At 47.9% G+C, this 26,039-nt stretch overlaps 1 protein-coding gene across 1 annotated transcript in view; it reads left to right on the forward strand.

Moving 5' to 3' along the window:
* Positions 1–753: 753 nt before the first annotated feature.
* The window catches only part of ELL (elongation factor for RNA polymerase II), a 181,282-nt gene continuing 155,996 nt past the window's right edge, over positions 754–26,039 (forward strand). The window contains exon 1 of the mRNA XM_078670140.1: positions 754–1,060. Within this exon, the coding sequence (XP_078526266.1) occupies positions 926–1,060 (135 nt within the window). The 5' untranslated portion in view covers positions 754–925. The remainder of the gene's footprint in view (positions 1,061–26,039) is intronic.

A 26,039-nucleotide genomic window follows, 5' to 3' on the forward strand; every position in this document is an offset into this window, starting at 1 on the left:
CTCCAGTCTCGCCTATCTTATTTTACAGACTGCGCTTAAAAAAATCAAAATGTCAACAGTAATTTCTCTCAAGCAGCACGAGTCCTGCGCAGAAGCCAACACCAATAATCAAGTAAAAGGTACATGTTTTCGGTTTCATGAAAAAATCCAGAGGGATGACCTAATACATTGTTTCATCCACTGGAAATTAATTTATAAAATGTCTTGAACAAATAAAAAATATTTTTGTTTGGGTGGGGAGAAAAATAAAATCTACAAAAAAAGTGTCTCCTATTAAAATCCGCACTCGTAAATTTTAAAAGTGAGTCCTCTGACAAGCAGATACTGGTCTGTCTTGAACTTTTGTTTACAAAACATTTTTGGAGGGTCACAGCAGTGAAATTGTTTATTTTATTTTTTTGGGTCAGTGAGTTTGTAGCTAAACGACGTAGTATGTTCTGGGTTGCACAAATAAAGAGATGCGTAAAAATATATATATTTTGCAGATAACTACTGCGAGCGTTCACGTCGTTCTTTTGCAGATTATTGTACCGTTAGAAGCTGTCTGGGAGCCCCTGAAAGCAGCAGCCTCGAGGGGGGATGGGCACGGTCTGTCAGCGGCGCCGGACCTTCACCTCACAGCTGACTGACCGTTTACTGTCACCGCGCGCGCGTCACACGCCAGGCTCGTTGACATACGCCCCTATTGGCCAGGAGGGGGCCCGGCCATGCAAACGAACCACCTCCTCACGCACCAATCAGGCAGCCCGGACTATTCCCAACCGAAGAGGGACTTTGCCACCAATGCGTTTCCCGCTAGCTTGCCACCGCCGGCCCCGACCGCTCGCTCCGTCTGCGTCACCGCGCCTCATGAATAGTTAATCAGACGGGGAGCGGGTGGTAGCGCCGCGGCGGCGGCTGCTGCGGTGAGGGAAATGGTTGCAAGATGGCGACGTTGAAAGAAGAGCAGAGCTATGGACTGTCCTGCGGGAGGGTGAGCGACGGCAGTAAGGTGTCCGTCTTCCACGTTAAACTAACCGACAGCGCCCTGAGGGCCTTCGAGGGCTACCAGACCACCAAGGTAAGGTGGGCTGGGGTTGTGCCCCTCGGGGACCAGTGGGGTTGTTATTCGGGAGCGCAATAGCAACACAGAACGACTGTATGGGCATGAAAATTGGACTTATCTTCTTGACAATAATTTTGAATCTGAAATTGTCAGCGGAATTTGTTTACATCCGTTACTATTGAATATTTACTTGTTAGGACAATGTGAGAGTGAAGTAATATTTTTGGGGGCGAAGCCGAAGCTTAAATTATTTTTTCGAAATTGTTAATCGGTGGCCCAGATTAGTATGCGCTTTTAAGCTGGTTGTTATTTTTCGTATATTTACATGCAGACGTTGCTATTTCTTGTCTGACTCTGTTGAACCGGTTCACCGTCCACTCCTTTCCAAGATGGCCGCCAGTCCGACGTGATGCTTTGATTGTTGGAAACGCAGCATCCATTTTGGAAAGGAGTGTTGTCCCTCAGTAGCATCGGGATAGTACTACGGTGTTTGTTTCGCTACCATTTTGGAACGGTATCTCCTTGTAGGTGATAGTGATAGTTGCCGGTGCTGATTGGGCAACTCCTGCGCCATCTTGAAAATACGTTTTTCCTAGTTTTTTTATCGCTTCTCATTAAAAAAAACTATTAAATAATAAGATATAGTTGTGACTACATAGCGAACCTGATCTCTTGTCTTGATTTAAGAGAAACTTTTTGTCTCTAAACTTGTTTACCACCACCAGGTACTTGTTGAGCATCTGCAATTTTAAACCAATCGTAGAATGCCTTTTAGTCTCTAAGCGTCGAATTACCGTGGACTAATAGTCTAGATTGGGAATCGTTTGCTAGGACTATAGAAAAGTATATTACTTGAGCAGCACACTGTCATAAGGTGAATCTTTTTGTTCAAGTAACAGACAGGATGAGTACGTGATTTAGTCCGGGTCCGATTGCTTAAAAAAATACGTTTTTATGTTTCCATAACAAAGATCACTTCGTTTCAGTCCTGTATTCCCCAATCAATACGTACACGTTCATCATGGCAGAAAAGTCAAATTAAAGGATCGTTGGATCAGTTAAAATAGTAAATAACCATTTTGTTAGATCTCATTGTCACCAAGACAGAGTTATGCTTTCGGAATGTTCGAAAAATATCCCAGGAAAATGCTGGCGACAAAAAACATACCGTAACTCCGGAAAGGAAGCTCATTCACTTCACAAGGAGAGACCTGTTTTCAGACGTGGTTTGGTGAGTTGACTCACAAGCTGTCTGGTTTACAGGAACAGCCTTGCAAGAGGGAGGTTTGTTTTCCCAGCAATTACAGTGTTGTTTCTCCACGAGTTGTCATAGGTATAAATCTGAATGTACTGCACTGTTTTTTGGAAATCTTTGTTGTTGAAGAAAGAGGTAGAAACGCTTATAAGTGTAGTATTTCTTTGTAGAAGAGTTAGCTGGCTGCTTTTTTTGTGTGATTTTCTCCGTATTTACTTTCTATATTTGTAAACATTGTGTGTTTTTATCCATCTTTTTTTTTCTGTGAGATACATGTTCTGCCCTGGCATTATTTTACTGTTTTATTGGGACGTGTTCTCATCTCTCCTTGCATGACATGGTTTTGTAGAGCACCCGTCCTGAACTCATCCTTCTAAAGGTGCTCTTAAACGTGATAAGAAAGATGGAAAGTGAAATAAAACATTAGCCTAGGATTACACGATTTGAGCACATGAGGAAACTGGGTTTGATCCCAGATTTTCTGGATCCACATAGTGCAATTGTATTTCATTCCAATTCAGTAACCAAGTTGCTTCCTTTGTATACTTGACTTTTCTAATGTGCCAATAGCCAGCAGAGAATGCACACTGTGTGGTAAAGGGGTAGAGGTTCAGATACATCACAACACAATATTGTCAAATCTGAGTATGAGCTTAGTTTAGAGGGGCACACCATATACACATGTCTCGTCCACTATGCCCACTGTACATACCCCCCTCCAACGCCCCACTCTCACCTCGCTGACATCAATGTGGCCTTCGGGCACACAACAGACCATACTTTTTGGCCCATGCGGAAAACGTTTGTGAGTACCTGTGGTTTAGCTGCACTGGTCGTAGGAGTTAGTTGATTGTTTGCAGTAAATGTGCTGGACTTGTAAAGCGCACAGCTGCCCGTAAGCGTCCCGGCGCTTGCTTAGGGAACCCGTCCTGGTATTCCCCTGTGAGAAACCCCGGCAGGGTGTCCACAAGGTGAAAGCCAGGCATCCCGCCGCAAGGGGCCGTAGTGGAGATTAAGCAAGCTATTGCCCAGAGTCGCAGAGTGTGACCCCGTGAGTTGAGCAGGCACCAGAGCGAGAATTGTCGAGTCTGTGGAATTTTTGAGCCCGAGACCCGCCGAGGCGGGGAATCGAACCCTGGTCCACGGTCGATCTCAGTTTCCGGGTCTGCCGCCTCTAACCACTGAGCCACGCTTCTCCACAGTCATCTGGACCTTCTAGGTATCCAAAAAGGTGGTAAAGAAAAAGCACAGTTTATCCGCTGTGGAGGGTGTGGTCTTTGTACGAACTTACTCAGCTTTAATAGAGCCCTGTCATATTTGTAATTAAACAAGGGTTTGGAGTTGGCAGCATGGCCCTGGTGTTTATTTTGTATGAAGGTTGTTTTGAGTAGGCTGGCGCTAATAGTGAGGTTACATACATCTTGGAATATAATCTAGTCTGCTTGTTTTAGGTTTTGTGGTAATAATATCCCACAACAAACGTGTAGGCTGTTAATCTTAAACAGTTTCATAATGAATCTGCCTCAATGCACTGCCATCAGGTGTAAGTAAAGAGAGAGTGGTAGTGAGTCGTTAGTACAAAATCACCCTTGATACATCAACCGGAATGTAGGAATGTTTTTAAGACATATACTCATCCATCGCAGCGAATGGATGCTTTGCTTCACTGTACATGCACTTTGATGTGTGAAGCAATCTCTAGGCAGATGGATTAAAAAAACATAGCAAATATCTAATATGAGCCGTAAATGCTCTGTGGGCCTCATCCAAAATCCAAATTACATTTTCTTATGGCATTTGCTTAAGATTGGCAGCCCATCATTTTCAAGTTTAAGTTGTCTGGTTAATTAAAACCATACTAATTTTGGCAAAGATAAGACTGATCGCAACTAAAATGTATCAGAACAGATTAGTTTGAATTCACGTTATGCGGTAATCCATTCAGAGAAAATTAGACCAATACAAATTGTATTGTTAAAATACAGACTCATGAAGCTGACAAAGCTAAAATTGCAGACTTCGACCCTAGTTTCTACCTATAGCATCTTCCATATCAGATTTGTAATCAGTATACAAAAGATAAAATTGAGTAGTATGAAAGGATGCAGTAATTGTAAGGTGTGTAAACCTGTCTGGCATCCACACAATATAATCAGACTGTCTGTTCTTGACTTCACATTCCTACATAACTAAGGTGCCATTGTGCATTATATAAATAGTTAGTTGCTAATCCTTAGCAACACTTAATAACACTTCACAATCAATTGTAAGACCTAGTAAACCTGAAAAACAATTTGAAGTTTTTTTCTGCGCAGGAGACAAAAGAATTTGCAATACAAGACATTTCGACCACCTGAATATTGCATAGGAGCAAGGCTTGAGGATGCAATTAAAATCTGACATTATGCTAACGTGCCTATGTGCGTTAAATAATTTAGATTTTTCACTGCCTGCTGGGCAGAAAATCTGGATTTTATTAAAGACACGGAGGCTAAGATTATGAGGAGTATGCGTGTTTTAAATCCTCCTCAACCTAAGTACTCTGCTCTCTGGGACGTGAGAGATGTTCTCAGACTTGTTTCCTCTTGGGGCGAGAACTCTTCTCTCTCTTTAAAAAAACTGTCCTAAATTACTAGCCAACAGACTGTTGCCTCACCTTAGTCATCTCATTCATCCAGACCAATCGGGATTCATGCCGCACAGGAGCACGGCGCTGAATCTCAGACGCCTGCATGGTGTTATGGCGAGAGCTCCGTCGTTGACAACCGATGCAGCGGTCCTCTCATTGGACGCCACTATGGCGTTCGATTTGGTAGAGTGGAGGTACCTCTTTGCAGTCCTGCACCATATGGGCTTCGGCCCGAAATTCATTGGGTGGATCAAGCTACTGTACACATCCCCTGTGGCACGAGTGACTGCGAACGGACACGTCTCGAGAGTCATCTCATTAGCAAGGGGCACGAGACAGGGCTGCCCGCTCTCGCCGCTACTGTTTGCCCTGGTATTAGAGCCGTTGGCAACTATCATTAGGACTACGCCACTACTCCGGGGCATTGACTTGGGGGATGGCTGGGAGGACAGAGTGTCCTTATATGCCGATGATATGCTAATTTACCTAACGAACCCGGCAGAGGGGATTCCAATATTATTGGCACTGTGTGAGCGGCAGGGTGTGGCCTCTGGCTACAAGATTAACTGGATGAAATCGGTGCTCTTCATGCTGCATGGGACCCCGCCACGTCTGGCGGAGGATTGCCCCTTGGTGTTAGAGGCTGTTTCCTTTCGATATCTAGGGATTCGGATTGCGCGAGATCCTGTGACCTTTCAAGACTTGAATCTGAGACCGCTGCTCGACAGATTGAAAGCGGACGTGCGCCACTGGATGGCGCTCCTGCTGACACTATTGGGCAGAGCGGCGCTTTTCAAAATGATGGCGCTGCCCCGGTTCCTCTATGTTTTAGAAAGCTCGCCGGTGATAGTACCGCCTTCCTTTTTCAAACAGATAGCAGGGCAATTGTCGGGCCTGTTGTGGGGAGGCAGACCGGCGAGGGTAGCACAGGTAAAACTGATTAGAGATTGGTACAGTGGGGGAATTGCGCTCCCAAACCTGGAATTGTACTACTGGGCGGCACACCTTAAGGTGATCAACCAATGGCTGCATGCACCGCAGGACGACCCGGCATACTTAGCGGATAGACGGCAGCTTGGCACTACTACACTTCTGGCCCCGCTTTACAACAAAGGACTTATGACAAAACTGATCGGCCCGACTAAACACACAGTCACATTGTGGCACAGAGCTCAATCCCGTCTGAAATGGGGGGGGGGGGTGATTACACAGCTCACGCCACTATGGGACACTAGATCGCTTGGTAACCTGAGACGCAGTAAGGGATTTGATCACTGGGACACAATAGGGATTTCCACGGTGGGTGATCTCTGGACTAATGAGGGGGTGGTTCCATTTGACACGCTGTGAGAACAGTATGAGCTGAACACCACTGAGACATATCGATACATACAGATTAGACATGCTTTACTGGGAGCGCTGACACCAGGTACTCAGGTCCCGGCTTCGGCCCCTTTGGAAGATAGGCTGCTCACCGACTACATGGAAACTAGCGCTACATCCTTAACGTATCGCAAATTGGTGAATAACCTGCCTGACCCACTACAGAAATTGAAAGGGAAATGGGAAGAGGATGTTGGAGACATGGATGAGGCAGAGTGGAATGCCGCAATGGCATCGCCTAAGGAAGCGGGAATCTCAGCAAGATTCCGTTTAGTACAATTCAAGATATTGCACCGAGTGTACTACACACGCACCACCCTACACAAATTCCACAGGGCAGATCACCCGTATTGTTTGCGAAATTGTGGAGAAGAGGGCACGCTGTTCCATACCCTTTGGTCCTGTCCGCACATAATCGACTACTGGAAGCGAGTGGCACGCACAGTCGCCCAAACACTACAGCTCTCATACACTCCCGACCCGAGAATTTGTTTGTTAAATGTATGGGGCCCAACCGACCTTACACCACATGGGCGGAAATGGGTGGTTATTGGGATGATGCTAGCGAAACGGGATATAGCGCAAAGGTGGGGGGCACCTGAGTTACCGACTTTGGCACAGTGGTGCAGGAATATGGATTTGCTCATGATGGTGGAGTGGGCGGTCTATCAGCAGCGGGCCAATCCTCGTAAATGGAACAAAATATGGTTGCCATGGAACACCTACAGGGGGGAACCTTGTGAACCTCTAACAGAAGAAGAAGAAGAAGAAGTGGACAGTTCAGAGGGGGAGGATGAGGTAGACTAGAAATGGGACTACGGGTGGGATGGGGTGGCGCGGGAGCGGGTGGCTTAGGTCCTCCATTGCCCGTCAGAAGTAGCCGATGGTAGAACTACCTGTGGATGGTGAATTCTGGCCAGCTGGCCTGACATAACTAGAACAGATACTGTACAATTAACATGCCTCTGTAAGCCCAATCTGTGCACCTGAATGTTGTTTTTGGTTCAATATTACAAAAAATATGAAAATGTTGCGCTTTATCTTGATTTTGGCGGAATGTTGACGCCACGTCTCTTGCTACTTACACTGCTACGTATGTTTACTTGCTGCAACAATAAAATTATTTTAAAAAAAAAAACTGTCCTATAAATTGACTGTCTTACTGTGCCTCGTTTCCTTCAGGCGTACTTCAGACGTCAAGGCCTTAGATCTCTCTAGTAGGGCTTTTCAACCTGAAGGTGTTTGCTTTTTCATTAAAAGACGGACTAAAACTATGTCAACTTCTGTTTTTTATCCCTTTTTCCCTCAGAATGAAATCTTGTGTGTGGTGCGTTGCCTGTTGGAGTATGAGAGAAGGACTTTAGGTCTAAGAGGTTCTGTAGATCAACTGATCATTTCCCATAAGTATCCTCATAGAGCAGTTTCCTCTCCCACCTTAGCTAGATGGGTTAAGGACGTCATGAAAGAAGCTGGGATCGATGTTTCAATTTTTGGCGCTCATTCTCTTAGAGGTGCTTCAGCTTCAAAGGCTTTTATTTTGGGTGGTAGCCTGCAAGATATCCATAGGGCTGCGGATTGGTCGAACGAATGTATTTTCAAAAGATGTTACTTTAAACCTGTATCAAATGTAATTGATAATGTTTTGAACACACTTTGAGCTTGCATAATATTGGCCTCCGTGTCATGCCATAAAATTTAGATTTTTCACAGCCTGCTGGGCAGAAAATCTGGATTTTATTAAAGACACGGAGGCTAAGATTATCCCACCTGCTGTTCCAATGTTCTTGGATGAGTGCTTTCTAGCCCTTACATTACATTTTAAAATACACAGGCAGTCATAAAGCCTTAACGTTTTTGAGACATTAGGGCTAATCTGGTAGCAAAAAATAAACAGTACTAGACCGTGGGTCCATGTAGTTCTTACATTTGGGCAGGGCACAAGATGTAATTAAGTTCTGTCTCTTTTGCTTGATTAAGGTGGTACTCCAATGCACTCACGTATTTGGTACATCTCCCCAGTACACTATGTGACCTGCTATTAAAGCAAATAAAGGAAGCCTGTGTGCAAGACAGTGCTCCCTAAGCCCAAAGTCTCCATTTCAAATCTAGAACAGGGCAACAACACAACAAATGAGCCCATGTTTGTTGGCATAAACTGGAGGCACTGAGGTACCCAGTACAGGCCACCTTGGATTAAAGTCCCAAAGAGGGAGAGCAAGTAGTTATGTTAAGCTAGTTTGTATAGCGCATGGCTACCCCAGCAACGGGGCGTCCCAGCACTTGCAGACATGACAGAACATCCAAAGCCAGTGAGAGTGTCTTAGATAGAAGAAAACAGCCAGGTTTTGGTTTGTTTTCGAAAGAGCATGTGGTTGGTGGTGGCCCGTGCTCTTAGGGGGGATCGAATTCCAGAGTTTCGGGCCAGATACATAAATTAGCGGCCTCCGGCTCTGCTCCTCCGGATCTTGATAGTACGAGCAAGGAAAAGGTCCGCCGAGCGAAGAGCATGCGTAGGGGCACAAAAGGAACAGAGACCTTGCAGGGTTTGGGGGCCGATGCAGTACAGGATTTTGTGAATTAGGCAGAGAGTCTTGAATTGAATATGTTGTTTTTACAGGCAGCCAGCGCAGGCGACGAAGGATCGGGGATGTATGGCAGTGTTTTGGAAGTGCGCAGGATGCAGGCGACGGCGTTCTGAGCTCTTTGTAGCCTATTTATCACTGTCAAGTTGGAGCCAAGCATAAGAGCATTGCAATAGTCTAGATGGGATAAGACCAGGGCCTGGACTATGATCTGACGGGTGGGAGGCTCAAAGAAGCCGAGGATGGGCTTGAGGGAACGTAGGCGGCCATAGCAAGTGCCTGCCACTTTTTTTGCATGGGACTCTAGGGCAAGTGAGTTGTCCAAAATCACACCCAAGTTTTTGACTTCCTTCTTAGGAATGGGAGGCGGTCCCAGTGTATGGGGCCACCAATGCTCGTCCCATTTCTGTGCATCACTGTCAATTAGGAGTATCTCGGTTTTGGATGAATTCAGCTGGAGACAGTTCTTTGACAACCAGCTTGAAATGGCCAAGATATCATCTTGGGATTTGGCTCGGTCCACCACAGTGTCATTTGAAAAGGTGACGATAAGTTGCGTGTCGTCCGCGTACGATATTAATTTGATCTCACGTTCCCGAGCCAGCATGGCCAGGGGGCGGACATAGACCTTACACAGTGTGGGGCTGCGCGCAGACCCCTGCGGAACCCCGCAACCAAGAGGGAGCCTGCTGGACAAGTACGGTGGAGCATGTACCTGGAAGGAACGGTCGGATAGAAATGACACAAACCAATCCAGAGCTCTATCCCTGACTCCGATCTCCCAAAGTCTCCCGAGTAAGATCTCATGGGAGACCGTGTCGAACGCCTCACTCAAATCCAGCAGGACCAAAATCGAGGTATTACCCAGGTCCTGTGCCACCCTAAGATGTTCCGTGACAGCCAATAAAGCAGACTCCGTGCTATGTTTAGCGCGGAATCCGTTTTGAGACTCGTCCATAATCCCATTGGACTCCAGGTAGCTGGTCAAGATGGAATTCACATGTGCTTCCGCCACCATAGCAAGGTACGGAAGTAAAGAGATAGGTCTAAAACTATCTGGCGTGGAGGGGTCCAAAGTGGTTTTTTTTAACAGGGGGACTACCATGGCATGTTTCCAAGATTTGGGGATTGAGGCTGACTGAAATGAACTGTTGATCAACTCCCGCCTCTCCCGCAGAATTGGGTCCTGGAATAGTCTAAACAGTTCAGGTTTGACGGGATTTTCCGGAGATCCATACTTTACTTTTAAAGCCAGGAGATCCATGTCTGCCTGCGCAATAGGTGGGAGGGCTTGAAGTGAGTATGGGAGAACTGGTGAGCCTATGGCGGGGCTAGAGGTCGTAGTGGATTCGTCCAGATATAAAGAATTATAGATCCCTTTGACTTTATCGACAAAGAAACAGGCTAGTTCTTCACACTGCGAGTCGGATACTATCATGCTACTTGTCTCCTCCGAAGTCTTGGTCATATCCTTCACTAGAGCGAAAATGGTTTTAGGGCGATTGGTACTGGAATTGATCAAGTCAGTATAATAGCTGGCTTTGGTCATAAAGTCTGTGATAGGCTTTGGCGGCGACTCTGAAGTTGGTTTTAGCCGGTGGGGGGGGGGGGGGGGGGGGATCATATGATCGCCTCCAGATACGCTCAAGTAACTTGCATTGCTTTTTAGGTCTCGTGACCTATCAATGCGCATGCGCATTGAGAGAAGCGAGACTATAGGGCTTTAAACAAAGTTTAACTAACTGTGGCGATTTGGTGCTGTGCCCGTGCGCTTTTAGGTCAATGCGCAAGCGCATTGACCTAAAATGCGCGTGCACATCACCAAATCGCCGTCTGTTCCCTCAGCCGCACTCCTCCCACACCTTTGAAGTGAAGCTTAGCTTCACTTCAAAGGCCCCTGCTGCTTCACACCCTCATCGCCGCTCTCCCTGCTCCGCCCCCTCCCCTGCCCGCCGTGTCGCATTTCTCCTCCCCCCCCCTTCTCTGCCTTCAATCCGTCGCTCGGCCCCCTCCCCTGCCTGCCGTGTCGCATTTCTTCTACTTTACTTAAACCTCTAAACACGTTTTTCTTCTACACCGCTGCCAAAGTAAGTAGTAGCACCATGTGATCGTGTCAGTTTAAATTGTATTTACAATGAAATTGTTAGCGCTTTTATCACATACTACTAAATACACAAACTAGAGTTGTGTCTCAGAAAACGGATTACTTTGTGCCTGGCTGCCTCACGCTGTTTACCCCGAAGAGGGGCTCGGATTGAGAAGAGTAATTAGATTTTTTCCCTTTTCCACATGTGGCAATTTTGTACCACTTTATTTTTTTTTAGGTTTGGGTAGACTGTCACTTCTCAACAAGCGTATAGTTACAACACCCTCTTTTGCCGCTGCGTCTGCTCTCCACACTGGCTCCCCCCCCCCCACCCCATTTAAAAAAACAAACTTTATTATTCTTTTTTTTTTTTTTAAAGGTAGCCTTTTTCAGCCATTGGCTTGAAACGTTGTTAATCGTGTTGTGGCTTAGCACAGACAAGTATTTCACTCTCACTTGATGCTACTGGCTGTGGGTATCTGTACACCCCCAATGAAATGACTATATTGAACTTCACGATGGACTGCTTTACAACTATAGCAGCTCCCTGTGCGTCTTGCTCCCAAGCTTGTCACACCTTATCTTCCCTTCCTCCTCCTGAGTACTCCTCCTCCCCAACCACTTGGGTCCTCCTACCCACTAACCCCTTCCCTTGTAAGTGTTCCCCTTAAAAAGCCCATCCTCTCTCAGTGGCTTCTAAGTAGTGCCACAAGTACCTGGTCTTTTCTTTTTTAGGTCTCGCCTGTCGATGCGCATGCGCATCGAGCAAGGCGAGAGTATTGGGACTTATCCGCTCTTTATCCACACTGCAAGGAATCGTGGCGATTCCTTGCAGTGCCCGTGACTTTTAAGCTCAATGCGCATGCGCATTGAGCTTAAAAGCGCGTGCACGTCCGTCTTTGTTTACCCGCTCCGCCCCCTCCCCTTCCCGCCGTCTCGCATTTCCCCTGTCGCACTTCTACTCCCCCCTCCCCTCTCTTCCCTCCGTCTTGTTTATTGTACCCGCTCCGCCCCCTCCCCTTCCCGCCGTGTCGCATTTCTCCTCCCCCCTCCCCTCTCTTCCCTCCGTCTTGTTTTCATCTTTGTTGTCTTCCTTTGTGACTGTTTTTCTATCTATATCTTCCTCGGTCTTTCTTCGTTTTCTGTCTTTCTCTGTTTAGCTCTGGGTCACCATCGAGTGTGCGGGCCCACCACCACAGGCACAATTTAAACACACCTTAGCTGTTAAGAAAATGTTACTTCCAATTCCGCTAAAAGGCAAATGTATCAGTGGAATAAAAAAAGATTCCCGATTTGTTGTACATTAAAGCACAGCTGCTGTGAACTGCCATGGTTTTCTGTATAATGGAAAATATTGCCGGTAACTTGAAGTTTGGATCAAATCTTTAACAAAATTATGTTACATGTCTGTATGCAGCGTGAAAAAAAATAAGTATTTTGAAATGGAAAAAAATGAAAATAAGTGGGCAATTTCCGCACGTCCGTCTTTGTTTACCCGCTCCGCCCCCTCCCCTTCCCGCCGTCTCGCATTTCCCCTGTCGCACTTCTACTCCCCCCTCCCCTCTCTTCCCTCCGTCTTGTTTATTGTACCCGCTCCGCCCCCTCCCCTTCCCGCCGTGTCGCATTTCTCCTCCCCCCTCCCCTCTCTTCCCTCCGTCTTGTTTTCATCTTTGTTGTCTTCCTTTGTGACTGTTTTTCTATCTATATCTTCCTCGGTCTTTCTTCGTTTTCTGTCTTTCTCTGTTTAGCTCTGGGTCACCATCGAGTGTGCGGGCCCACCACCACAGGCACAATTTAAACACACCTTAGCTGTTAAGAAAATGTTACTTCCAATTCCGCTAAAAGGCAAATGTATCAGTGGAATAAAAAAAGATTCCCGATTTGTTGTACATTAAAGCACAGCTGCTGTGAACTGCCATGGTTTTCTGTATAATGGAAAATATTGCCGGTAACTTGAAGTTTGGATCAAATCTTTAACAAAATTATGTTACATGTCTGTATGCAGCGTGAAAAAAAATAAGTATTTTGAAATGGAAAAAAATGAAAATAAGTGGGCAATTTCCTCAGCTGCTGTATAAATCTAAAGATTTCCAGTTTATTTTTCATGGAATTTTGCACAAGCTCTATTTTTCAGTACTTAAAATTACAGCTCTTACCGTCAAACCATTAAGTCGAACCGTTTTTAAAAACATTTTTTATGCTGTTACGGTAGATAGAACACTGCCTAAAGTAGCTGACATCTTTCCGAATGTCCCTGCCTACCATATAGTTTCTAGTTTGCTACAGAGGCGTGGCAGGATCCGCATCTATAGCATGCCTACGAACCCTTACCCTCCCCCTTTTGTTTCAAGTTTGTCTTGCCACTTGCCCCATTCTGCGTGTATTTTGCTTCATTTCCCCATTCTTGGTTGTGTTAATCCTTATCGCTCGCGCATTTATATCTTAAATGACCTGACGATTTTTAAAATCTCCTTTAGCAACACTACCCCCCCTCCCCCCCACCACCACCATATCTCCTCCCTGACTCCCTAATATGCACTTCAAAATTTGACCTAGAGTGTTAGAGAGCTGTTATTATGTGAACCTGCGTGAGATCGAATGAGTGGGTGCCATCCCTTGCATACCACTGTGTATCACCTCGGGTGGTCTTCTAGGCGCCCTGGTCCTGCTTCAGACGTCTGTCGAGTTAGCTCGAGCGGTTTGCATTATAACAAACGCTCATGTGCCGTCCGCTTCGTAATCTTTACCTGCAGAAGAGACTTGAATCATCGAAGATAGATTGAGTTAGCCTGGCAGAATTTCCATGCCTGCTTTAAGTGCGTCACAGCATTCTGCTCTCGCCTGGTCATGCTGTTTTCCCTGGAATGACTGTTTTGCTAAGCAGATCCCTCTGTCATTGTTCCAGCATGCTGCTTCACGGGCTACATTACGGAATGCAGCACTGTCTTAATTATTTGCATTTGGCACGCGACCTTCTAAATCTGCATCCTGTCAGGCAGTTCCATTTTCGGTGCGCCTTGCACCTTTTCCTGGAGTCTCCTGCGTGCATTGAAATGTACTTTATCCGTATTCTCTGAAGTTATCCAAGTTCTGGCAAGCACCATGCAGGAGTCCTGCAACACCGCCGCTGCTGCCGTGAGCAATTCACGGATTTCCGGCTATTTGCGCGTCCACAACACTGTACGCAGAACAAGAACATCTGGGGGCGCCGCCATGCTTTCAATAATCTCCAAATTCTCCACGGACCACCCTCCGGCGTTTTTCACAGCTGCTCCTATTTCACACTCCCCAGTCTCACGTGGTACACCCCTCCTACCAGCCTTAGTGGTACTCAACCCATACCAACCCCAGAGATCTTCTTGCCATTCCAGCTTCGCGCGGGTTCTCTGTCCTGCCACTGTCCCAGTGCGTTTCTACCCTGGGAATGCCCCACCGTGCGCCGGTCACAATATCTCACACAGTTCGCACCTTGCTGTCTCGCTGTGGTGCTCTCTCTGCCCTGCAAATCTCTGGCCGTTTTCCCGCTCTATCAACTCCCAGTGGTATTTATGCTATAGCCCCCTCCTGTGGTATTTCTGCCCCCCATAGCTTTGCGGTCCCTCACTCACCCTCAACCCCTCACCCTCACTCACCCTCAACCCCTCACTCACCCTCAACCCCTCACTCACCCTCAACCCCTCACTCACCCTCACCCTCACTCACCCTCACCCTCACTCACCCTCAACCCCTCACCCTCACTCACCCTCACTCACCCTCACTCACCCTCACTCACCCTCACTCACCCTCACTCACCCTCACTCACCCTCACTCACCCTCACCCTCACTCACCCTCAACCCATCACCCTCACTCACCCTCACTCACCCTCAACCCCTCACCCTCACTCACCCCCTCACCCTCACCCTCACTCACCCTCAACCCCTCACTCACCCTCACTCTCACTCACCCTTAACCCCTCACCCTCACTCACCCTCACCCTCACTCACCCTCAACCCCTCACTCACCCTCAACCCCTCACCCTCAACATCAACCCCTCACCCTCACTCACCCTCACCCACCCTCACTCACCCTCACTCACACTCACCCTCACTCACCCTCACCCTTACTCACCCTCACCCTCACTCAACCCATCACCCTCACTCACCCTCACCCTCACCCTCACTCACCCTCAACCCCTCACCCTCACTCACCCTCAACCCCTCACCCTCACCCTCACTCACCCTCAACCCCTCACTCACCCTCACTCTCACTCACCCTCAACCCCTCACCCTCACTCACCCTCACCCTCACTCACCCTCAACCCCTCACTCACCCTCAACCCCTCACCCTCAACATCAACCCCTCACCCACCCTCACCCACCCTCACCCACCCTCACCCACCCTCACTCACCCTCACTCACACTCACCCTCACTCACCCTCACCCTCACCCTTACTCACCCTCACCCACCCTCACTCACCCTCACTCACCCTCACTCACCCTCAACCCCTCACCCTCACACAGTGGAATAGGTCTCGGAGCATTTGAGTTAGAGCTTTTAGAAATGTTTTTTTTTTTTTTTTAATTCTTTAGCATTGGCTACAGGAAACAAAAATGCTAAAGATTTACAAAAAAAACCATAAACAATTCTAAAAGCACTAACTCTAATGCTGCGAGACCTATTGCATTTCCAATGCTTGTTTATTGTTGCTAGCAATGAAATGTCCATATTCATCTGTCCCCTTTTTGATTGCATGTCGAATGAAGGTCAGGAGGCTGGGGTCTATATTAAAGTCCTTCTTTCTAGATCGGGACTAAAGGATCATAATGAAGACACCCATGCCATCCAGCTTTCCTGTGCCAAAAACGAAAACAGAACTGGATTGAGGGCTTAAGAACTTTCAATATAAACATCCTTTAGTTTCTTTGTCCATCTCTTTTTAGGTCGAGCGACCTATCTCAATGCGCATGCGCATTGAGCGGGAGCTCGATATATTGCGGCTTAAACAGAGCTTACCGACATCAGGCGATTCCCAGGCGATTTCTTCCAGTGCACGTGAAAGCGCGTGCACAATGCCACCAGCCGCTTGCCTCGCATTACCACATCAAAGGCAAGGCGGCCTCGTCTCAGGCCCCTGCTGTTTCACACCCTCATGCCGCTCTCCCCGTTCCGCCCCCTCCCCTGCCCGCCGTGTCCACTTCACTTTGACGGCCGCAGGCCGTATCTCGTGTTTCTGCTTGTTTCTTTTAACCAACATCCGAGCCTTTCAGAATCGTAAGGTTTATGTGACTTGCCATTATCTAACGCTGTAAACTTTCAGGGACATTTTTTTCTTTTAACCAACATCCGAGCCTTTCAGAATCGTAAGGTTTATGTGACTTGCCATTATCTAACGCTGTAAACTTTCAGGGACATTTTTTTCTTTTAACCAACATCCGAGCCTTTCAGAATCGTAAGGTTTATGTGACTTGCCATTATCTAACGCTGTAAACTTTCAGGGACATTTTTTTCTTTTAACCAACATCCGAGCCTTTCAGAATCGTAAGGTTTATGTGACTTGCCATTATCTAACGCTGTAAACTTTCAGGGACATTTTTTTCTTTTAACCAACATCCGAGCCTTTCAGAATCGTAAGGTTTATGTGACTTGCCATTATCTAACGCTGTACTTTCAGCTCCAGCACCTCCCCTCTCTCCCCGCACACAGCCTTCCTTGGATTTCTCCTCCCCCTCCCCAGCCAGCTTCCCCCAGGCCGTGTGCCCTCCCCTGCTACCCCATCCTCACTCATCCCTCGCACCCCCTCCTCCTTCAGGCCCCCACCATTTGCTTTTGCTTGTTTTCCTTTATCGCTGTCTCCGTGCGTGCATTTATTTACCTCCGAGCCTTTCAGAATGTTATCCGAGTTTCACTGACGTGATGGAAGGAGTCCAGCTCCAGTAAACTTTCAGGGACATTTTTTTCTTTAAACCAACATCCGAGCCTTTCAGAATCGTAAGGTTTATGTGACTTGCCATTATCTAACTTTACTTTAACTTTACATGTGATCCTGGCACGTGGCAGACTATCCCTTAGTTTTGCTAGAATTACCACTTGCAACTGTTAATGCTGAAATGCGATAGGTTGCTGTCATAGTCTGCTCCCCTTTCAAATGTAAATTTGACAGTGCCGTCCAGTTGCCCCATACCATATATGGCCTTTTACCCAGCAGGACACTACTTTCTGTAACTTGTAGTTTTACTTATTCCTACCGAACTATGAGCTCCCATGTTTTATCATATGAAGTGTTTATGAAGAAGCCAGTATTTGCTGCAGGTTAAGCACTCAGCTAAGCATTCGTGTAATTGGCTTCTCCCCAGCGCTGCAACCCATTTGAAGGCAGGTTAGTGACAATCATGCATGTAATACATTTACTGGTTGTGTTAATAGCAATATAGGTCTGACATGTACTGGCTACTCGAACACGGGGCTTACTAAAATGTACACAAATGACAAATTTGAGCTTGATTCCGATGCTTAATCCACAGAGTTTTTTTGTGTGTTTCTTTTCAACACGTAAAAAACAAATACTGAAGAGGTCCGATTCACATCAGCTACTTCATTTCATGCTTATTTTGTTAATTTACTTGACCAGAAGTTAAGAAATACATTCCATGGTATTAACATTAATGTCTCGATTTATACTTGGGTCCCAGCTACATAAGTGACTTAAGTATACTGTGCTGTTCAAGACTATTCCGCCTACTGGATTGGAGGGGGTATACATCTGGCAGTAAGAACTGACAATATAGTAACCAGATGTTACCTCAACTTTGTAACCAGGATTAAAAATGCATATTAAAATTATCAACCATTTGAACATAATCGGAATGTTACAGTATCGTATGCCCAGCCTAATTGTTGATAGTCAAAGCATGTTTCAAACAATGAGCAAGAACATAAGAAAAACAAGCACTGGCGTTGCCAATAGGTCTCGCAGTAGGAAAGTTGGAGCTATTGGTTTTGTAAATGACAAAGCCCTTTATGTTTTTTAAATGAAAACAAAAATAAAAGGCATTGTTATTTGCAATTGTAATAGCTCCAACTTTCCTAATGCGAGACCTATTGGCAACGCCAGTGCTTGTTATTTTTGGCAACTCTGGCGCCGCACTTAGGGTGCACCACTGTGCTCGCTTTTCCACTATTTGCTCCTCGTTGTCCTGCATTGTAACTTTAAGTATTAACTACATGGGCGCTGCGCTTAATATTTTAGCAGGCGCCCGGTTGTATATATATTTTTTTTTGGGGGGGTTTATTTGATAATATATATGTATATTTTTTAACAGTACTAATGCCTCATGTAATCCGGTTGACTGGGAAACTAAGCAAACAATGGCGTCCGTACTCGGCTCGACCAACTCTGTTAACATCTCTACTTTGGTGCGGCGAGGAGAGAGAAGGGCGGCGGTGCGACAAGTGGTCTACCAGTCTGCTTTACTTATCATCCCTCGGTGCAGGGAGATTACCCTTCTGCTGTAGTGAAGTCTGCACCAATGGGAGCCTCACCTACTCCTGCGCTGTTCCTGCTTGGGGTTTGCCAACCTAGGCGTCCGCAGGCTACAGCACCAATGCCCCGTTGGGCGCTTGGCCTGCCTTCTCAACCTTCCATGGAGCGCGACGTCCAGGCCACCCCTGCAGCACGGTCCTCAATGGCCTTTAACTCACAGCAGGATGCTTGGTTTTTTTCGGGATGGCTTCGACCGTTGGTTGTGTAATGTACTCTTTGTTCGAAATTCCGGAAGAATTGAATCTGTCTTAGACACAAATACAGACACGAATTTAAATGTTATTGAAATAAGATCATCTTTTCTCCGTCACAAACCCTTATGGAACCCACAGGACCACCACACCCACCACCACATCCACCACCCCACCCACCACCACCGCATCCACCACCGCATCCACCATCACCACATCCACCGCATCCACCACCACCGCATCCACCATCACATCCACCATCACATCCACATCCACCATGACATCTACCATGACATCCACCGCCACATCCACCACCACCGCATCCACCACCACACCCACCACCACTACATCCACCACCACATCCACCACAACCACCACCCCATCCACCACCACCACCGCATCCACCATCACCACATCCACCGCATCCACCGCATCTACCACCACATCCACCATCAACACCACATCCACCATCACATCCACCACCACCACATCCACCATCACATCCACCATCACCTCCACATCCACCATGACATCCACCGCCACTTCCACCACCACGTCCACCACCACCACATCCACCACATCCACCACCACATCCACATCCACCATGACATCCACTGCCACATCCACCGCCACATCCACCGCCACATCCACCGCCACATCCACATCCACCACCACATCCACCACATCCACATCCACCACCACCACCACAACCACCACCACCATCCACCACCACTTAACCACCGCATCCACCACCACCACCACATCCACCACCACTTCACCACCGCATCCACCACCACCACATCCACCACCACCACATCCACCGCATCCACCACCACATCCACCACCACATCCACCACATCCACATCCACCACACCCACCACCATCACTACCACCACCACATCCACCACCACATCCACCACCACATCCACCACCACTTTCACCACCACTTTCACCACATCCACTTTCACCACATCCACCATCACCACATCCACCACATCACCACCACATCCACCATCACCACCACATCCACCATCACCACCACATCCACCATCACATCCACCATCACATCCACCATCACCTCCACATCCACCATGACATCCACCGCCACATCCACCACCACATCCACATCCACCACCACCGTATCCACCACCACCACACGCACCACCACCACCACACCCACCACCACTACATCCACCACCACTACATCCACCACCACATCCACTACAACCACCACCCCATCCACCACTACCACCACCACTACCACCACCACCACCACCACCACTACCACCACCACTACCACCACCACTACCACCACCACCACCGCATCCACCACCACATCCACCACCACATCCACCACATCCACCACATCCACCATCACATCCACCATCACAGCCACCACCACATCCACCACCACATCCACCACCACATCCACCATCACCTCCACCATCACCTCCACCATCACCACATCCACCACCACCACATCCACCACATCCACAACCACCACATCCACCACCACCACATCCACCACCACCACATCCACCACATCCACAACCACCACATCCACCACCACCACATCACCACCACATCCACCATCACCACCACATCCACCATCACATTCATCTCCACCATCACCTCCACATCCACCATGACATCCACCGCCACATCCACCACATCCACCACCACCACATCCACCACATCCACCACCACCACATCCACCACCACCGCATCCACCTCCGCATGCACCACCACCACCACACCCACCACCACTACATCCACCACCACATCCACCACATCCACCATCACATCCACCATCACATCCACCACCACATCCACCACCACATCCACCATCACCTCCACATCCACCATGAAATCCACCGCCACATCCACCACCACCACAGCCACATCCACCACCACTGCCACATCCACCACCACCACATCCACCACCACCACCACATCCACCACCACCATCACATCCACCACCACCACATCCACCACCACTTCCACTGCATCCACCACCACCACATCCACCACCACATCCACCACCGCATCCACCACCACCACATCCACCACCTCATCCACCACCGCATCCACCACCACCACATCCACCACCATCACTTCCACCACCATCACTTCCACCACCACATCCACCACCACTTTCACCACATCCACATCCACCACCACCACATCACCACCACATCCACCACATTCACCACCACCACCACATTCACCACCACCACATCCACCCCCACATCCACCACCATCACCACCACATCCACCATCACCACCACCACCACATCCCCCACTACCAGATCCACCACCACCACATCTATATGTATGTGGCTCTGTGTAAGTGCAAATGCAATGTTCTTGGATTTTCGTCACAATAAAATACACTGAACATAATCTTCACAAAAGTTATTTACAAACGTTTAAGCTATTGCCATTATAAATTACAATAACTTTTATTTAAGTATTAATTATTTACAAAATTAAAAGCCATTGTTATTTGTAATATCAATACATCTAAATCACGTAAATACAACACACATTGCATTACAAATGCTATAGTTGTCACATTTGCAAAAGTTAAAACTATTGACATTGTAACTGACAAAGCTATTAATTTTGCTACTTTCAAAACCAACTCATAAATAAAACAAGCATTTACAATGCAACGGTTTCGCCTTTGTAAAAGTTAGAGCTATTGGCATTGTAAATGACAATTTTTTTATTTATGTGTTGGTTTTGAAAACCGATAAATAAATGGCATTGTCATTTACAATGCCAATAGCTTAATGTCTCGCAAGACCCTAGACGTACAGTGCACAATATCTCTGCATCGCTGATCAGCCAAAGGTTCGCGTAATATCATTAACTGCAGTCAGAAGTTCACATTTGTTAAATTTCACTTCATGTCATTTAATTTCATTTTTCCACCCTGCCTTTGTATAAAACATTAGTTTGAGTCTATCAAGTAAGTGATTATCGTTTATTTTTCATTACGCTTCACAAACTCATGCACAATCCCTGGAGAACGGGTTGTAGCAGAAAAAAGACGATGTTCCTAATTAAGAGTAATTTCAGATTAAATGAATTCACTTTAGCAGTGAATGGGTATAAAAGGCGCGCAGCCTTATGCTTTAGTCCCCAGATGATTCTATGGACCTGTGGTGGAGGCGGACAAGGCCGGTCTCCATCTTTCAGGAGTTGCTGCTGATTCAACCGTGAAGTTAAATCATCATCCCTGGCTCCTCCGGTGAATTCTACGCACCCCAGCAGCGCGGTGCCAAGGGGTCACCTGGTCCCTTATTCTCAATGAACTCCATGTGACTTTAAAAAACGAGGCCGCTGCCCTGATTTGTGGCGGCTTCAGCCGTCGTTGGTTAGTTTGAAGACTTTGCAAGTGTGAACAATCAGTGGCTACTACAGCCGTAAAGTTACCCAGAATGTTATGTTCTACCCAGGCTCATCGCCGGCATGGAAATGAATGTTTGATCGTTTCTTACACCGCGTCAGCTGCTCAACTCCCCAGGATCGTACGCCAGCCATTTCCCACTGGGGGACACTTTGTGCAAGTCGCCTCTGCTCTGGGCTTGTTCCCATGCGCCGCCACCTGCAGGGAGAGCATCCTTCCGCTTTCCTGCTGCCTTTCCTCAGCTGCCACAGGTTGCGCTGGGATCATGAGGAATAACCCCTTCTGTTCTTTGGTCATCATAAAGCCTTGGTGTGCGCTGCTCGCTCCTGTCACCTGTGCCCCTGGTGAGAAGAGATCAGGTGTGCCTTTGTTACCTCAACCTTCAACTCGCACGTTTTTCTGTCCTACGTTGTTTTTTCTGCACACTTCCGCTCCGTCTCTCGTCGAGTGGGCGACTCCCTGCAGACAGAGCTGCAAATATGAAAAGATGATGATAGAAATAAGTACAAAGATGGAGGCCGCAGAAGGTGATCTATCGTGTCCGCTGGTGGTAAACCGGTGGAAGAAGAGGTATTGAGATGATGTATGGGGGTTCAGTTGAAAGCTTGGGGTCCAGTTGAAAGCTTAGCGTCCCACCTAGATCAGTTTCCACCGGTGATCCTCAGCAGGAGCAGATCGTTTCTTTGCGTAGGCAAATGAAATGCATAGTCCTATCCACTAACTCATGATGTAAAAAATTGTCCGTCGCTGGGAAACACTATTCGTGGGAGCGCTGCCTGTGCACTCTCGTGCACCACTGACTGTTCATAATGGAAAGAGGTGTTACTCACTCCACGGAAGTCCTAAATAGATTGGGAACTTCAATCTCCTGTGTGATGACGTGGGACAGTGTCTCTCGTTCCTGTTTCTCGGGTGTGGGGGCTTCACTGTGTGGAAACAGTTAAGCAGCAGCCCTGATCTGTATGAGAAATGCTGCAGTTACGGATAATGACACTGAGCGCCGCTGTTCACCCACCACAGAAAACACAGATCTTTCAACCACGTGGGTAGAACAGAGCATTGCCACAATGAAAAGAAAATCGCTGCTCGTCTCAGTGCATTGCAGACTCTCCGTGGGTGAAGTCTGTCACGGGGCGCTCTTTACAGACATTAATTTGCTGCAGGTAATTGGAGGGACTTCCTGTGCCTGGAATGGAGCAAACACTGAGGCACTGTTACTCTGGGGCTGAGAGATCGAGGCGCTGTTATTCCGTCGCTCAGGCATCGAGGCGCTATTACTCCGGGGCGCAGCAGGCATCGAGGCGCTGTTACTCCGGGGCTCAGGCATCGAGGCGCTGTTACTCCGGGGCTCAGGCCTCAAGGCGCTGTTACTCCGGGGCTCAGGCATCGATGCGCTGTTACTCCGGGGCTCTGGCTTCGAGGCGCTGTGACTCCGGGGCTCCTCTGCTGCTTCTTGTTGCTGTGCTGACAGTCTGTGGAGCTGCTTCCGGGCAGCTGCGTTATCGACTCAGTGAAAACAAACACTTCACGCTGGACATAAAAAGCAGTACAGATGGCACAAAGTATGCAGAGCTGGTTCTAGAGAAACCACTGGACCGGGGGGGGGGGAACAGGACAGCGGGAGGGGGGGCGGGATAGGTTTAAGGAAAAAAAGCTTAGCGGCTCTCGCGAACCACTCCGGCTAAAGGCACTTTAAAAATGACGAAAACATCATGGGACAAAAAAAAAAAATACACGCCCACAGCCACATGACGTCAGAAAAGAGGCAGGATGAGAAAAACATCGGCGAATCGCCTCGAACGATGACAGGCAGATTTCCCTTCCAATGGCTAGCCTCCATTTTTGGAGGTAGCCAATGGAAGTGAGAGGCTGAACTGAAGTGTATAGTGTAACTCAAAAGATTTCGACCTGCGCCGAAAAGCTGCGCCGCGGCGCAGCTTTTCGCCAGGTCGAAACCTAAAAAGTGTCATTTACAATACCAATAGCTCAAACTTTCCTAATGCGAGACCTATTGCATTTCCAATGCTTGTTTTTAATTGCAAGTGCCTCAGAGTACCATGGATGGGACTGCTCGCGCTTGGGCCTCGACCTTTTCTTAGGAATGAAGTGATCCAGTGACTTATTGATCCACTCCCTGTACGCTGCATCAGCCTCCTCCTCCATGTTGCCAGGCCAAACTGGGCGGGAATTTTTCAGTCTGGCCTCAAACAGGGCCTCCAAAGAGGGGGGGGGGGCTTTTCCCTAAAAATGGCTGGGATCTTGATCGAGATGTGGATCGGGAAATGGTCGGTCCAGCTGAGGGGACATGGGGTAGAGGTTGTAATTCCCTGAACACCGGGTCTAACAGGTGGCCTGCCAGATGAGAGGGCCCATCAACCAGCTGATTAAGCTGGCAGGCCTCCAGGTCACCCAGAAACTTCAGTATAGTAGGGGAATCACGACGCTCAAGATGGAGATTGAGGACCCCCAGTATGCTAAAGTTTGCTGACTGTAGGGCTAACGCCGAGATAGTTAAGACCAGTGACTCCTGGAAAGCACTCGGGGACCCAGGGGGGCGATATATCGGGAGCCCCGTAACGGTGAAGATGTTGGAGATCCTTATCTTAAATAGCGCACATTCACAATTGACTATGTTTGTGGGGAAGAGGGTACAGGAATAGTTAGATTTGAAGATCACCGCTAATCCACCCCCCTTCCTTTAGGTCTGTTCTGAGTACGTATGAAATAGCCAGGGGGAAGGGCCAAGGCTAAAATAGCCGAGGAGTCTTCGGTTAGCCACGATTCCGTCAGAAATAAGAGATCGGGGGAGCGATCTATGAGGAACTCGTGGACGTCATCGTGATGTTTAACTAGGGAGATGCAATTCAGGCTCAGTATGCTTAAATTCGTGGTATTATTTGCCACTGAGGCTATGGACGATGGGGGTAAAAAGACCTCTGTGGCCTTAAAGCCGCAGTGGTCACACTGTGCACAGAAGGAACCGGGGTGCCACAGAAGGGCCGTACAGGCTGCCTGACACCGGAGAGCAATCAGATCCTCCCGGGCGTATGGGGCCATTCGATTACCTGTCAACCAGGGGTCCTAGCGACGGACCAGCGCGGACGGGTGCAGACGGGCTCGCCTTCGGCGACCCGCCGGCGGTCCGCTGCGCGGGAGAAGGTGGTGCTGCCTAAAAAGGGACCGATCCCGCCTCTGGCGGAAGTGTAACGCCCTTAGGGGGCCGGGCCAAAGGTCAGGAATGCCCTCCAAACAAGCGGCACAAGCCGTGGTGGAACGGGGAGGCGACCGAGTGAGATACACAGTAAATTTTTACAGTTTTAAACACTTTTAAAAGACAACACACTAAAAGAGCAGTTTCGTGATTAAAAGAACACAATCACGGCTGCGGCGCCTAGCACATCAGGCGCGTCTCTTGTAAAGTATCTGAGCCCGGGTCGCTGCGTTAATTGAGTCCAAAAGTTAGGGTTGTGGTTTCTCCACTTGATAAGTGGCCTGTAAAGGATGCCCTAACACAGAACTTTCAACCGCTTGTATATTATGCTCCCATGATGTGAGTCTCACCAGACGCCGAAACTTGACGCCCCGCTCCAGCTCTATAAAATTAGAGGCACTATGAAAAGGCCTTACTGTTCTGAAAAGTTCCGGGACCGGATGGCTTCCCTCACAAATTCGATAAGTCGTGGCCATTTATGTTTGCGGTGCTTCGTCGCTTTGGGCCACACATCCTAAGCCATATTAAATCACTATATGGGGGTCCTACAGTCAGGGTGAGCCTGGGGAATTTGTTTTCTAACCCCATATTAATAGAAAGGGGGACCCACCAGGGGTGCCCCCTCTCCCCATTGATTTTTTTCCCCCCTGATAATAGAACCACTTGCGATGGCGTTGCAGAGCTCAACACCGGAGTGGGGAATACACCTTGGGGATGGATTA

The sequence above is a fragment of the Lissotriton helveticus genome, chromosome 12, assembly GCF_964261635.1.
Source record: "Lissotriton helveticus chromosome 12, aLisHel1.1, whole genome shotgun sequence".
NCBI classification, from domain to species: domain Eukaryota; kingdom Metazoa; phylum Chordata; class Amphibia; order Caudata; family Salamandridae; genus Lissotriton; species Lissotriton helveticus.